This window comes from Acomys russatus, chromosome 5 (genome assembly GCF_903995435.1).
Source record: "Acomys russatus chromosome 5, mAcoRus1.1, whole genome shotgun sequence".
NCBI classification, from domain to species: domain Eukaryota; kingdom Metazoa; phylum Chordata; class Mammalia; order Rodentia; family Muridae; genus Acomys; species Acomys russatus.
This window is the reverse complement of record NC_067141.1, coordinates 60755797-60769329: the sequence shown is the minus strand read 5'-3', so window position 1 is coordinate 60769329 and position 13533 is coordinate 60755797. Positions and strand designations below refer to the sequence as shown.

Below are 13533 nucleotides of genomic sequence, written 5' to 3'. Positions count from 1 at the left end.
AACTTTATCTGGACAAAAATGCTGCTCCCGTGACCTTTGCCACCTCAACCTGATGTCAGACATCAGTAAAGCACAATATTCAGCCTGGCGTGGTGGCAAACGCCTGTGATCCCAGCACTCGGGTGGCAGAGGCAGGTGGATCTCTGTGAGTCTGAGGCCAGCCTGGACTACAAAGTGAGTCCAGGACAGCCTGGACTACACAGAGAAACCCTGTCTCAAAAACAAAAACAAAACACAATATTCTATTTATGAAGGCTTCTTTCCCGGCTAACGTGCTAAAATCAAAGGAAGAAAAAAAAAGGAGTGGTAATATTAACGTCGAGTTGCTCATTCACATGCAAGGAGCTTACACTCTCGAGTATCTGCCTGCAAGAGAAGAAACTGTCAGTTTACAAAACCAGAAAAAATGTTGTGTCTCCAAGAGCAGCGGGACCAAGTATGATGGGCTCGGGTCAAAAAATAGGATTAGGTTTGGGATGTCTCGAATTATCTTGAGACTGGACAAGCCAAACCTTGTCTCTGGATCTGAGTCTTTAAACCCGTGAAATGGGCAAGTTGGGGTTGCAGGTTGAGGCTAAGGGTGCGCTCGGACTCAGAAGGGCGCAGCCACGCAGGGCAGGGCATGGAGAGACCAGGAACTTGAACTTAAAGGCCTGGACACCCGGGACTCTGGTGGGAAGCAAGCACCGCACCTTCGCCTTTACCTGCTTCGTGATAGCTTTTCAATCAGCTAGATTCAGCCCAATCGCCCTGTCCGCCGCTCACTGCCTCCGGCTCCAGCTGTGGACCCGGGCCGGGCAGAGATCAGCACGACCCACCATGGCCCACAGCCAGTGGACCGGGACCCGCCGCCCGCCCATCATTACCCAGCTGCGCAGGCGCGAGTTCCGGAGCCTGCAAAGACACGCCCAGAGCTCTGGGCCGGGGCAGCCTGGGAAATGTAGTCGGGCCTCACTCTTACCCTGCGCGGTTAAAGGCGCCAATTGGTGCACATGTTACTGCGAGGCTACACCTTTAGCTGACCAATGAAAACTAGACTTCGTCCTCATCCGGGTTTTGGACAGTGGCAAGCATGGCACCACCTGTGAGATACTGTATCCCCGGTAAGTGAGCGGTCTCTGCACGCAGTCCCAGGCTGCATGGCAACCAGCTTCTGGGAGACCATGGCTGATGCGGCCTTTCTTTCTGCAGGCGAACGTCTGTGTAACTTGGAAGAAGGCAGCCCCGGCAGCGGCACCTACACCCGGCACGGCTACATCTTTTCGTCGCTGGCAGGCTGCCTGACGAAGACCAGCGATAATGGCGCGGTAAAGCAAGCGGCTACCTAGCGCGCGTTCTCTCCCAGGCTGCCGTTGAGTGCTGGTCCTTGGGCACAGGCACTGCGGACGTGTCTTTGGTTCCTGAGCAGTAGAACGCTTTGGTCTCTTGGTTTCTCCCAGCTCTGACCCCTGCGCTGTGCTAAAGCACACCCGCTGCACGCCAGTGAGGTTAATCTGGATTGGATGTGTGGATGTTCTCATAGAAAGAAGTGGAGGGAAAAGCATGCAAATCAAAGTATCCCAGCCAGTGGAGAGCTTCCTCCCGTCGTGCGTCTCGACTGCCTCTCTACTTTCATGTAGCTCTACTGTCCCACCTCACTGACACCAGTGTAGTAATGCTCCTCCTGCCTATGCACGTGCCTCTATCTGGAACACACTCCTGCCCAGCCCCTTTCGTTAATCGGCTTTTTTTTTTTTTTTTTTTTTTTTAAACCAGAGAAGACCTTCTGGACCCGCTGATTGAGAAAACGGGGTTTTGGTGGGAGTGGGATTGTCATGCCCAAGAATCTTCTTCCCAAGCACTCATGTAAATTTGTTACCTCTTGATTACATTTACCCCACTAGATTCTTGCCCAATTAGACGTTTAGGTGTAGCCATGCATGGTGATGGTACACAACTGCATTCCCAGGTACTAAGAGGCATAGATAAAGCAGTGATTGACCTGCGTTAGACAATTAAAGATTAAAAATTAAGGGACGCTGGAGAGATGGCTCAGAGGTCAAGGGCACTGACTGCTCCTCCAGAGGTCCTGAGTTCAATTCCCGGCAACCACATGATGGCTCACAACCATCCAGAATGTGATCTGATGCCCTCTTCTGTCCTGCAGGTGTACATGCAGACAGAGCACTGTATTCATAATAATAAATAAATCTTTAAAAAAATAATAATAATTAAAACCTTAGCCTATGGGCTTGTGCCTGGCGGTACAGTGCTTTCTTAGAATGCCAAGCTTGGGACCACAGGTTCAATTTCCAGCACTGCTTGAAAAAGTTAAAAAGAATCAAACTTGTAAGACCTGGCTAAACCTAAATTTTCTGCTTTGGGTTCAGCTTATTTGTTAAAAAAAAAAAAAAAAAAAAATAGGTCGCAGTCAATTGGTTTTGGAAATAAACTCAGCCTGTCTGTTTCATCACTACTATAGATCTCTCTTGAGCACTTTCATGTGCCCTGCACAGTGCTGCCCTGATTGACTGCTGGGGATAGAATCATGAGCCAAGTAACTTTTGCCATGGAGGAGGCAGGCACAAACCATGACATATGCACAGGTGTGTGTGTTCAGAAGAATTGTGCAGTGCAATGAAAACATGTGGTGGGCTTTATGTCTGTTATTCTAGAGAGTAGTGGAGGTGGAGGAGTGGAAAGAATTCGGTTCTGACGTTAAGAATGGGTTAAGCAGACAATTTGAAACAGGAACAATTTAGGAAGGTAGGACAACAGAGCAAGAGAGGTCCTGCCTTCTTGTTCGAAGACGATACACTGATTGCCACTGGAGTAAAACAAGAATTGCTATTCTATAGCATTTAATTGTAAATTCTACCTTATGCAGTATTTTTTTTTAAAGCAGTATATCTTCGAAGGAGCCAAGATCTTCATAATTATAAGCAATATGATTGTATGCCAAGAAACTCCAAGAGAACCTTTAAAAACTTAGAACTAATGAGAAATGTTCATATTAAGCCGGGCGTGGTGGCGCATGCCTTCAATCCCAGCACTCGGGAGGCAGAGACAGGTGGATCACTGAGTTCGAGGCCAGCCTGGTCTACAAAGTGAGTCTAGGACAGCCAAGGCCTCACAGAGAAACCCTGTCTCAAAGGAAAAAAAAAAAAGTTCATATTAAATCTGGCAGCCTAATTCTAATGGCCTCTTATCCACTTTATTTGCTGAAAAATTTTTTTCCAATTTCATAAAATCACTAGTGTCCTCTGCTATAAGCTATAAATGAATCTACAGTATGCGCTTGTGACGCCTGACGGGTTGAAGACAATTCTATATTCTTCTCAGACCTCAGCTGTCTTTACCCAAGGCTTTCTTAGCCAGTTCACTGACTTTGCATTCTCTCCACAGCTTCCTGTGGTGTCTGTGATGAGAGAGACAGAGTCCCAACTTCTTCCAGATGTGGGAGCTGTGGTCACCTGTAAGGTGAGCTGGCCCTAATCTTGTGCTTAAGAGTCTACAACTGCTGCGTTCTGCTACTTGATACAGTAGTCACCAGCTGTATGGGGCTGCTTAAGTTTATTAAGTGTTAAAAATTCATTTTCAGGGATAGGCATGGTGGCGTATTCCTTTAACCCCGGCACTCAGGAGGCAGAGGCAGGTGGATACTCAAGGCCAACCTGGTCTACAGAGTGAGTTCCAGGACAGCCAGGACTGCATAGAGAACCCCTGACTCAAAAAAAAAAAAAAAAAAAAAAAAAGAAAGAAAGAAAGAAAGAAAACTTCATTTTCAGCCAGGCTGAAATATAGATATGACGCATATCTGTAATCTCAGTATTTGGGAAATTGAACAGTTCAAGACCAGTGTGGGCTACAGAGTGAGACCCTGACCCCCACAATCCCAACACTATCCACATCTTAAGTACTCAGTAGCAAATTGTGGTTAGTGACTGCCATGTTGGCTGGCACATGCTTTTGTTTGGGGTTGTGTGAGGAAGTGATGGAACCCCTGAACTACATCCTCAGCTGTAGGAAATAATTTTTGGTTTGGTTTGGTCTTTCATGTCATCTTATGTGTGTTGGTGCTTTGTCTGTATTCTATGCATCCCCGGTGCCGCCGAGGCTGGGAAGGACTGTTGGCACCCCTTAGGGCTTGAGTACAGATTATTATAAACTGCCATGTGGATGCTAGCTCTTGAAACCAAGTCCTATGGAAGAGCAGCCAGTCCTCTTAACTGCTGAGCCAGCCTCATGAAATGACATTTCTGTCAACCCGGAATGTTTTCCTGCCAGGGTGTAGCAGCACACACACACCTCTGATGTCGCTTGAGAGGCAGAGGATCTCAAAACGAAGCTGGGCTACATGGTGATGCTCTGTCCCACAGAAGAGGTAGAGGGAAGACAGACACTTTGGCTTGTGCCTTTACTACTAGCACTCAAGAGAAAGAAGAAGGCATATCTCTGTGAGTTCAAGGCCAGCCTGGCTTACAAATTGAGTGGCAATACAAGCAGGGCTACATAATAACACCACATCTTAAAACAAATGAAGAGCCTGGCTTTGTGGTGCATGCCTTTAATCTCAGCACTCGGGAGACAGAGGCAAGAGGATCTCTGAGTTCCAGGACAGCCAGGGCTATTACACAGAGAAGTTTTATCTCAAAAAAAAGAAGAAGAAAAGGGGGAGAGGTAGAGGGAGAATGTGCGTCTGTCAGTAACATAGCCTCTCAGATGCCTTTCCATGGGAGCCTGCTGACCCATGAGCGTGTGGATCCAGGAGAAAACCAGCTCCACAGAGTTGCCTGGTTAGTTTTGATCGGCTTACTATATACTAGAGTCACCTGCAAAGAAGAAACCTCGGCTGAGGAACCGAAGCCTTCAGCTTGGCCTGTCTGTGGCACATTTTCTTGATTGATGATCGATGTGGCAGGGCCCAGACCCTTGTGGGTAGTGGCACAACTAGGAAGGTGGTCTTGGGTTGTATAAGAAAGCAGGCTGAGCAAGCCGTGTAAGCCAGGAGGCAGCACCTCTCCATGGCCTCTCCTCCAGTTCCTGACTCCAGCTTCCTGCCTGAAGTTTCTTCTACCTTGGCTTTCCCTAATATAGGACTGTTCTGTAAGCCAGTTCCTCCCCAAATTGCTTTTGGTCTTGGTGTATTTACACCAAGTATTTACACAGTAACTGGAGCAGACCTCCACACATGCTGTGGGGTGTGAGCCTGCGCTCACTGCCCCCAACACACACTTAGCATGATGATGGGGATGATGGTAGAGAGTTCCTAAAAAGTGAGAAAGAAAGGCTTATTCTATTGATTTTGTTTAAAGAAAGTTTCACTGTATTCTGTTGGTCTGAAAATTTCCAGGATCAATATAGATAATTCAGACATCTAGTTTTTGCCTGGCGTGTAGTTTACTTGGTAGATTGCTTACTTACCATGCATGAGGCACAGGGCTCTCAACGTGTAGGCACTACATAAATTGACGTGGTGTTGTACACCCATAATTGTAGTGCTCAGGAGGCAGAGGCAAGGAGATCAAAAGTTCAGCCTCATCCTCTCCTATGTACTGAGTTTGAAGCCAGCCTAGGCTCTACCATCTCGAAAGATTCATAATTCTTCTCTCTGAGCTGTTCTGCTTATGTCTGGGAAAGGGTGTCCTCTTTTCCCTTGAGGAAGTTTCATTCTGTAGTCCCAGGTGCCATGGAGCTCACTGTGTAGCTGCCCTCAGACCTGGCGAGGCAATCAGTCCTCTACCTCCAAAATGCTAGGATTACAGGTACGTAGCACCGTGCCTGGTGTTATGAAATGCTGGGCTAAGAATCTGCGGATAGACTAGTCCAGTGTTCTGCCACCTGAGTTCCACCCTCAGCCCCAGAGGATTGGAGAGAAGATGCAAATTAACGTTAGATGCTTTGTGTGCCTATAATGTCCAGAGTGTTATTCCGTACTCATCCCCATCCTCAACAAGTTTTATTTATGTCCATTGATCATACCCCCTGCCTGGGTCCTATGGAGCCCAGGTGGCCTCAGGCCTATAGTGTAACCGAGGATGATTATGTACTGAGCCTCTTGTGTCCACCTCACACATTCCTGTTCCCACACCTCACACAGCTTCGTTCCTTTCTCTTTGTAAACTATTATAGGGGGAAAGAATGTGTTTTGAAACTATCAAAATGAGCTGGGCGGTGGTGGCACACGCTTTTAATCCCAGCACTCGGAAGGCAGAGGCAGGCGGATCGCTGTGAGTTGGAGGCCAGCCTAGTTTACAAAGTGAGTCCAGGACAGCCAAGGTTACACAGAGAGACCCTGTCTCAGAAAAAAACAAAACAACAACAACACACAAAAAAAAACCCCTAAAATTGTCACAATGACCTCAACATCAGGAATTAGCTGCACTGTCGATTGGATTCCATACACAGACTAGTTTCTTGACAAAAACTGTTAAATGCCTAGATTTGTTACCGTACACTGTATTTTTATATACGGCTTAGTGAGCTTTTTTGCTAATATTGAGCCATGCAGTGGTCGCCCATGCCCTTAGATCCCAGCACTTGGGAGGCAGAGTCAGGGGGATCTCAGGTTCAGGGCCTACACAGAAAAAACCTTGTCTTGGAGGGGGAAAAATTGAGACAGCATCGTCTCGCTGAGTTGTTGAAGCTTGCCCCAGACTTGCTGTGTAGACCAAGTTGGTTTCGATCTTGAGACCTTCCTGTTTCAGCCTCTGTTGTGGTTTGGATTGTCTTATAGACATTCACTGCCACACCTAATGTTATTTAGGTTTGAGTACTTTTTAAAGTCAATACTCTGTCTTCTCCTTGGATTTCCGTAAAAGCACTATCAGGTAGCCATTGTGGCTTCCAGCCCACAGACACGGCTTAGACATGGCTGGATAGATGGATCTCAGGTTAAGAGCACTTGCTGCCTCTCCAGAGAGCCTGCTTTCCCTTCCCAGCATCCACTCTGAGCAGCTCAGCTGCCTATGACCCCGTTTCCTGGCATGGATACAACACCTCTGGCCTCCGTGGGCACCTGCACTCATGTGCACAGACATACATACGCATGTAAATTTGGATATGAACTAAAGGGCTGGAGAGATGGCTTATTAGCTAAAGCATTTGCTGCTCTTGGAGAGGGCCTGGGTTCAATTTCTAGCACCTACATGGTAGTTCACAACCATCAACCATCTGTGTAACTCCAGTTCCGGGAGATCCAAGCCCCTCTTCTGACCTTTGTGGACACCAGGCACATGTGTGGTATACATACATACATACATAAATACATACATACACACATACAGGCAAAGCACTCATCACACAAGATCAAATATAAACACAACCGAACAAAACCCCTTAAGTCTGTGTAGTAGAGTTACCCTCACTTGCTGCAGAGCGAGCAGTGAGTGGCTGGCGCTCTGAACCTATCCTTCCTCTCTGTTCCCAGGTCTCTAGCATCAATTCACGTTTTGCCAAAGTCCACATCCTGTATGTGGGATCCACACCACTTAAAAACGCTTTTCGAGGAACTATCCGGTAAGAGGTATTCTTGAGTTCACGCTTGCCTCAGCACCAGGAGTGAGACAGGAGTAGAGGGAAGACTGAAATCTGTCAAGCAATTATAGTCCCTTCTGCCTGCTTTTGACTCTCCTTAGTGCTTTACTTCTTGCCCCAGAGCTATGAGGAAAGGAAAATGTTAATGATAAAAGAGGATTTCTAAATAAAGGTGAGGGTGGGGCTGGGGGGGCAGCTGGTGGTCTATATCTCAGTTGATGGAGAAGCTCTAGATTTGACCCTCTGATGCCTGCAGCCACAGCACTTAGAGATGGAGGCAGGTGCATGAGAAGTTCAAGGCCAACCTGGGCTACATGAGACCCTGTCTCAGTAAGGACTGAGGGAAGCTGTAAACCAGCAGTGTCGGGATGAGCCAAACAAGCAGAGGCTCATCGGAAGGCCTTTCATGTTCTTCACTTCTTCCCATATTTTTATTACTGCTGTGTATGTGTATGTACCTCAGCACTCATGTGAAGGCCAGGACAATCTTACAGAGTCAGTTCTCTCTCCACCTTGACGTTGGTTCCAGAGAGGTCACCAACACACATCTCTAGCCCCTGAGCCATCCTCCCAGCCCACCTTTGTATTCTTTGTTTTATGTTTTTGTTTGCTTAAGACAGCATCCTGCTATTGAATCCTGGCTGGCCTTGAACTTAGACATTTGCCTGCCTCTACCTCCCATGTGCACTTGGATGTACATCTTACTCTTTAATATTGATTGAACCCAAAGGTTGTAAGAAGAATTTTGTGTAGGGGCTGGAGAGATAGCTCAACAGTTAAGAGCACCTGTTGCTCTCGTAGAGGACCCGGGTTCAATTCCCAGCACCACATAGTAACTTCAGTCCCAGGGGACCAGACACATACACGGACACAGGCAAAAACACTCATACACAGAAAGTAAAATAAATAAATCTTTTTTTAAAAAGTAATAGCAAAAGTTTGTGGGAGAAATGGTAGATTGTTTTGTGGCTTCTTTGAAGAGAAATGATTGTGCAATTATTGTAGGCTAGATGGTTGGTGGGCTTGTCTTGATTTGTTTTGTTTGGACAAAAGTCCTATAGTCAGTCTGTCCTTAAATTCCATATGTAGCCAAGAATAGCCTTGAATTTCTGATAAGCTTTTCCATTGTCAAGAGTTATAAATACTATTGTTCTATATTGTCCAAGAAAAGCTAAATGTTTATCATACATGCTGAAGATGGCCCCCCATCCTTGTAGCAGCTAGGAACCCAATATGGCCTGTTTTATTTGTTTACTATTCTTTCCTTCTCATGGATAACTAATTTTACTTTTTCTTTTTTCTTTTTATAGCAAGGAAGATATCCGAGCAACTGAAAAAGACAAGGTTGATGATTAGTGGTGGTTTTGTAGGGTGTTTCTATGACGTTAGAAATCTTGATTTAGGCCAGGCGTGGTGACGCACGCCTTTAATCCCAGCACTCGGGAGGCAGAGGCAGGTGGATTTCTGTGAGTTTGAGGCCAACTTGGTCTACAAAGGGAGTCCAGGACAGCCAAGGCTACACAGAGAAACCCTGTCTCAAAAAACAAACAAAAAGCCGGGCGTGGTGGCGCATGCCTTTAATCCCAGCACTCGGGAGGCAGAGGCAGGCGGATCGCTGTGAGTTCGAGGCCAGCCTGGTCTACAAAGTGAGTCCAGGATGGCCAAGGCTACACAGAGAGACCCTGTCCCAAAAAAACAAAACAAACAAACAAAAAAGAAACCAAAATTCTCACCACACCAGATGTCAGTCTGACCTCAACACAAATACGCCTCATGCGTGTGTATATGTGCTCCAACCCCACAAAGTTTATTGCTTTGAGGTGGGATCTTGCCGATTTGCCCAGGCTAGCCTCAGACTTGACTTTCCCTCCTCTGCCTCCCCTGTGCTGTTGACAGGCATGTGACCACAGTGTCTCTGCTCTTGGCCTTTGGAAGCTCGTTTATTCATTACTCCTCACACTCTGGAGTCTTCTCAGCCCAATTATACTTCCTTTTGTCAGATCTCTGATCAAGTTACTAAATTCAAATTCTTTTATTGACATGATACAGAAACAATAAACATCTGAATTGATATAATAATGGCCCCTCCCCCCTGGGATTAGAAAGTAGCCTGGGTCTTCTGGGTGGCTTAATGATGTCAAGTAGATGAATCTGTACCTTTACCCCTGTTTGTTTTTTTGCAGGTTGAAATTTACAAGAGTTTCCGCCCAGGTGACATAGTATTGGCCAAAGTTGTATCCCTCTTGGTTTGGTTTGGTTTGGGTTTTTGAGAGATTCTCTGTGTATACATGGTTGTTCTGGAACTCACTCTGTAGACCAGGCTCGCCTCAAACTCAGAGATCCACCTGCCTATGTCTCCTGAGTGCTGGAATTAAATGCATGTGTCACCACTGTCTGGCCAAAGTTGTATTCTTTGGCCAGATTTCTGGTTCTTTGTCAAAAGAAGAAATGGAACCAGGCATAATGACACATCATGTTATCCCAGCACTTGGAAGGTGAAGGCAGGAGGATCAGGAGTTCGAGGCTGGCCTGGGATACATAAAGCCTCGTGTCAGAAAAACAAGACGTATAAAAAGGGGGTGAAGTGGCAGAAGCAACATCACTTTAAGTCTCTCATTTCCCTTCACTGGGCGGTGTGACTAGATCTCCCTAGGTGATGCGCAGTCCAATTACCTGCTGACCACTGCAGAAAATGAGCTAGGAGTAGTGGTGGCCCACAGCGAATCCGGTAAGCTATTCTTGCTCCCGAGTCCGTTTCCCTGGGAAGCAATAGGAGCGCATGTAGTCACATGTGGTATAGGAAATAATATTTTTTTAATATTTATTTATTTATTACATACGGTGTTCTGCCTCCTTATACACCTATACATCAGAAGAGAGCACCAGATCTCATTATAGATGGTTGTGAGCCGCCATGTGGTTGCTGGGAATTGAACTCAGGACCCCTGGAGAAACAGACAGTGCTCTTAACCGCTGAGCCATCTCTCCAGCCCAGGAAATAATATTTTGATCAACTGTGTGTGCCACATTCTGCGGTGGATCCCCTACAATTGTAACACCTGGCCTTAAGGATGGAGCTCAATGGTAGAGCACTTCCTGAGCGTCCACAAGGCTCTAGGTCTAGTCCCCAGCATCTTCCCCAGTAAAGAAAAGAAAAAAGATAATATCATCTGGTGACGTGGTTGTGTGTCCTGCCATCTGTGAGTACACGCTGGTTTTGTCCAGTGTTGGAAATCATCTCTCAGAGCACGTACTCAGTATGGAATGGGTTAATGTCCCATATGTCATGGAGTAAACAAGGTTTCCTTCTCCCTTAGTGCTGGGGTGACACTGTTCTCTTTCACATGCTAAGCAAGCCACGTCATGTCTAGCTGAAAAGGACCTCAGCAGAGTGTCTGGCGTTCACGCCTCCCACATTACCCTTTGTCTTCATCCTTCCAGGTGTGCAGATGGTCCCCATCAGCTGGTGTGAGATGCAGTGCCCTAAGACCCACACTAAAGAATTCCGAAAAGTGGCCAGAGTGCAGCCCGAGTTCTTACAGACCTAAGCGCGCTGTCCCGAAGGGCGTAACTACTTCCAAAAGCGCACATAGGAAGAGAACGTCAAGATCCATGTCTTTACTGAGGTGCCTGCAGTCAGCTAGCAACCACTTCTTGGAAGATGTGCCAGAAATACATTCATCTCGTAGTGAACACCCAAGGCTCCTGCATCTGAGACAAGAAGAAAATGTACACTAACTGAAACAAAATTCTTAGGAAAAGACGGATTTTTATTCTCTGGGCTCATGAATCAATCTCATTTAAAGGCATTCAGCAAACAAAATCATGTAATATTGGAAATACCCTGTGCCTTTTTTATGAATATGTATATATGTATTTTGCAATGACTGGAAATTTTTTTTTGTTAATGGTATGGTTTTCTTATTTCTGTGTGTGTGTGTGTGTGTGTGTGTGTGTGTTTTCATGAGACTTAGGCCTAGCTTTTTCATGGATGCTTGGAATTTGAACTCGGGTGTCCATGGTTGGGTAGCAGTTACCCTTACCTGGTCAGCCCTCTCCTCAACCCCTGATCTCACTATTTAGAAGGTAGACTTGCAGCCACCTTTTTTTCTCAGTGCTAGGATTTAATTGTCTTCTGTTGTCTGTAGCAATGAGAAGACTCTAAGCAGTGTTGTGGCTTTTGGATCAGGTGTTTGCTCACCTAGTGGCATTCATTAACTCAACCAGCCCGGATCACCAATTTCATTGTATGTGCGTGAGTGTATACGTGCAGGTGTGTTGCCTCAGGAGGCCAAAGAAGGCACTGACTCCCCAACTGGATTTCCAAGTGGTTGTGAGCTCCATGTTCTTTGTCACTGAGCCATCTCTCCAGCCACTGATCTCACCCACTTTTCTGTTTTGTTTTTTTTGAGACAATGTCTGACTACACTGTAGACGAGGCTGGCCTGTCTCACAAGCATCTACCTGCCTCTGCTTCCCAAGTGCTGGGATTAAAGACAATGCACCACCATGCTCTGCCTCCTTCATCCACTGGATCAAGCACTTCATATAAACTACTAATATTATGTTGTTTAGTGAAAACTCTCGGGCCTATGGGTGATTCAAATAGCACCTGAGTGGTTACTGTGTCAGAATAGGTATCCCAGAAACTGTTAATTCTGAATTGTCTGAAGAGACAGAATGCTACCGTGTGAGATGGGCAAGGAAGGATTTGGTGACAAGACCAAAAGCAATTGTAAAGATAGTAGGTAAGTTTGAAGTGAAGGCCCTCCAAGCAGAGGACACCCTAGCACATGCGTGTGTTTGGGGAGGAGGGAAGGATCGCTGTGAACTAGCACGAAGAGACTGCTGCACAGGGACATGAAAGAACATGTAAGTTAAATGTGGTTTGCCTGTGGTGGGGGTGAGCTCTGGGCTTGCCATCTGCAGTGCTAACTTTGAACAGGTTAGTGTACTTTCTTTCTTTTTTTAAGATTTATTTATTATTATGTATACAGTGCTCTGCCTGCATGTACACCTATAGACTAGAAGAGAGCATCAGATCATATAATAGATGGCTGTGAGCCACCGTGTAGATGCTGGGAATTGAACTCAGGACCTTTGAGTATCTGGAAAAGCAATCAGTGCTCTTAACCTCTGAGCCAGTCTCCATCCCATCTTTTTGCTTTTTGTTTTGTTTTTTGAGACAGGGTTTCTCTGTGCAGCCTTGGCTGTCCTGGACTCTCTTTGTAGACCAGGCTGGCCTCGAACTCACCATGATCCACCTGCCTCTGCCTCTGCCTCTGCAGTGCTGGGATTACAGGCATGCACCACCATGCCCAGCTATCTTTAAAAAATATTTAGCTGGGCAAGGTGGTACACGCCTGTAATCCCACCCAGGCAGAGGAAGGCAGATCACTGAGTTCAGCCAGTCTCTACAAAGTGAGTCCAGGACATCCAAAGGCTACACAAAAGAAACCCCTGCTTTGTTTTACAATGGCCAATTTTCTTTTTAACTTGTATGTGCACAAGTTTGTGCCATATAGCACGACACAGCATGTGCATATATAGAGGTCAAAGGACAATCTTGTGGAGTCAGCTTTCTCCTTCCACTTTCTCTGGGTTCTAGAGATCAAACTCAGACCACAGCAAACACCTTCACCTGCTGAGCCACCTCACTGGCCCCTACCTTGTTTGAGGTGCAGTCTTTTTGCTGTTTCTGCTGCATTGTGGGCTTAGGCTAGCTAGCCCATGAGCTTCCAGGCAGTCCCCACTGTAGGAGTGCTGGCATTGCAGACAGATGCTACTGCATCCAGCTTTTTACATGGGTTCCAGGGACCAAACTCAAGTCATGCTTCCGTGGCAAGGGCCTTCACACACCATGCCATCTTGAGTCCAAAAAAATAAAAAGCTAATATTGATCTTTTTTGTTTACGTGCATGTGGAAGTCAGAGGTCAACTTGTCAGTGGGTTTCTTCCTTTGGGCCCCAGGGATAAAACTTGGGTTGTCAGATTTGGCACTTTTACCTGCTGACACCA

At 46.3% G+C, this 13533-nt stretch overlaps 1 protein-coding gene across 2 annotated transcripts; it reads left to right on the top strand.

Annotated features, from left to right (window-relative positions):
• The first annotated feature begins 935 nt into the window (after nucleotides 1-935).
• On the top strand, nucleotides 936-11144 carry Exosc1 (exosome component 1). 2 transcript variants are annotated; one of them, XM_051146562.1, is made up of 8 exons: nucleotides 936-1103; nucleotides 1192-1307; nucleotides 3385-3459; nucleotides 7409-7497; nucleotides 8826-8859; nucleotides 9699-9749; nucleotides 10159-10243; nucleotides 10957-11144. In XM_051146562.1, the coding sequence occupies exons 1-8, from the start codon at nucleotides 1073-1075 to the stop codon at nucleotides 11061-11063; spliced, it is 588 nt and encodes a 195-aa protein (XP_051002519.1). In that variant the 5' UTR covers nucleotides 936-1072; the 3' UTR covers nucleotides 11064-11144. The 2 variants fall into 2 exon arrangements, with proteins under 2 accessions (XP_051002519.1, XP_051002520.1); XM_051146563.1 differs by lacking the exons at nucleotides 936-1103; nucleotides 1192-1307; nucleotides 3385-3459 and having other exon boundaries at nucleotides 7452-7497; nucleotides 8826-8881.
• The last annotated feature ends 2389 nt before the right edge of the window (nucleotides 11145-13533 follow it).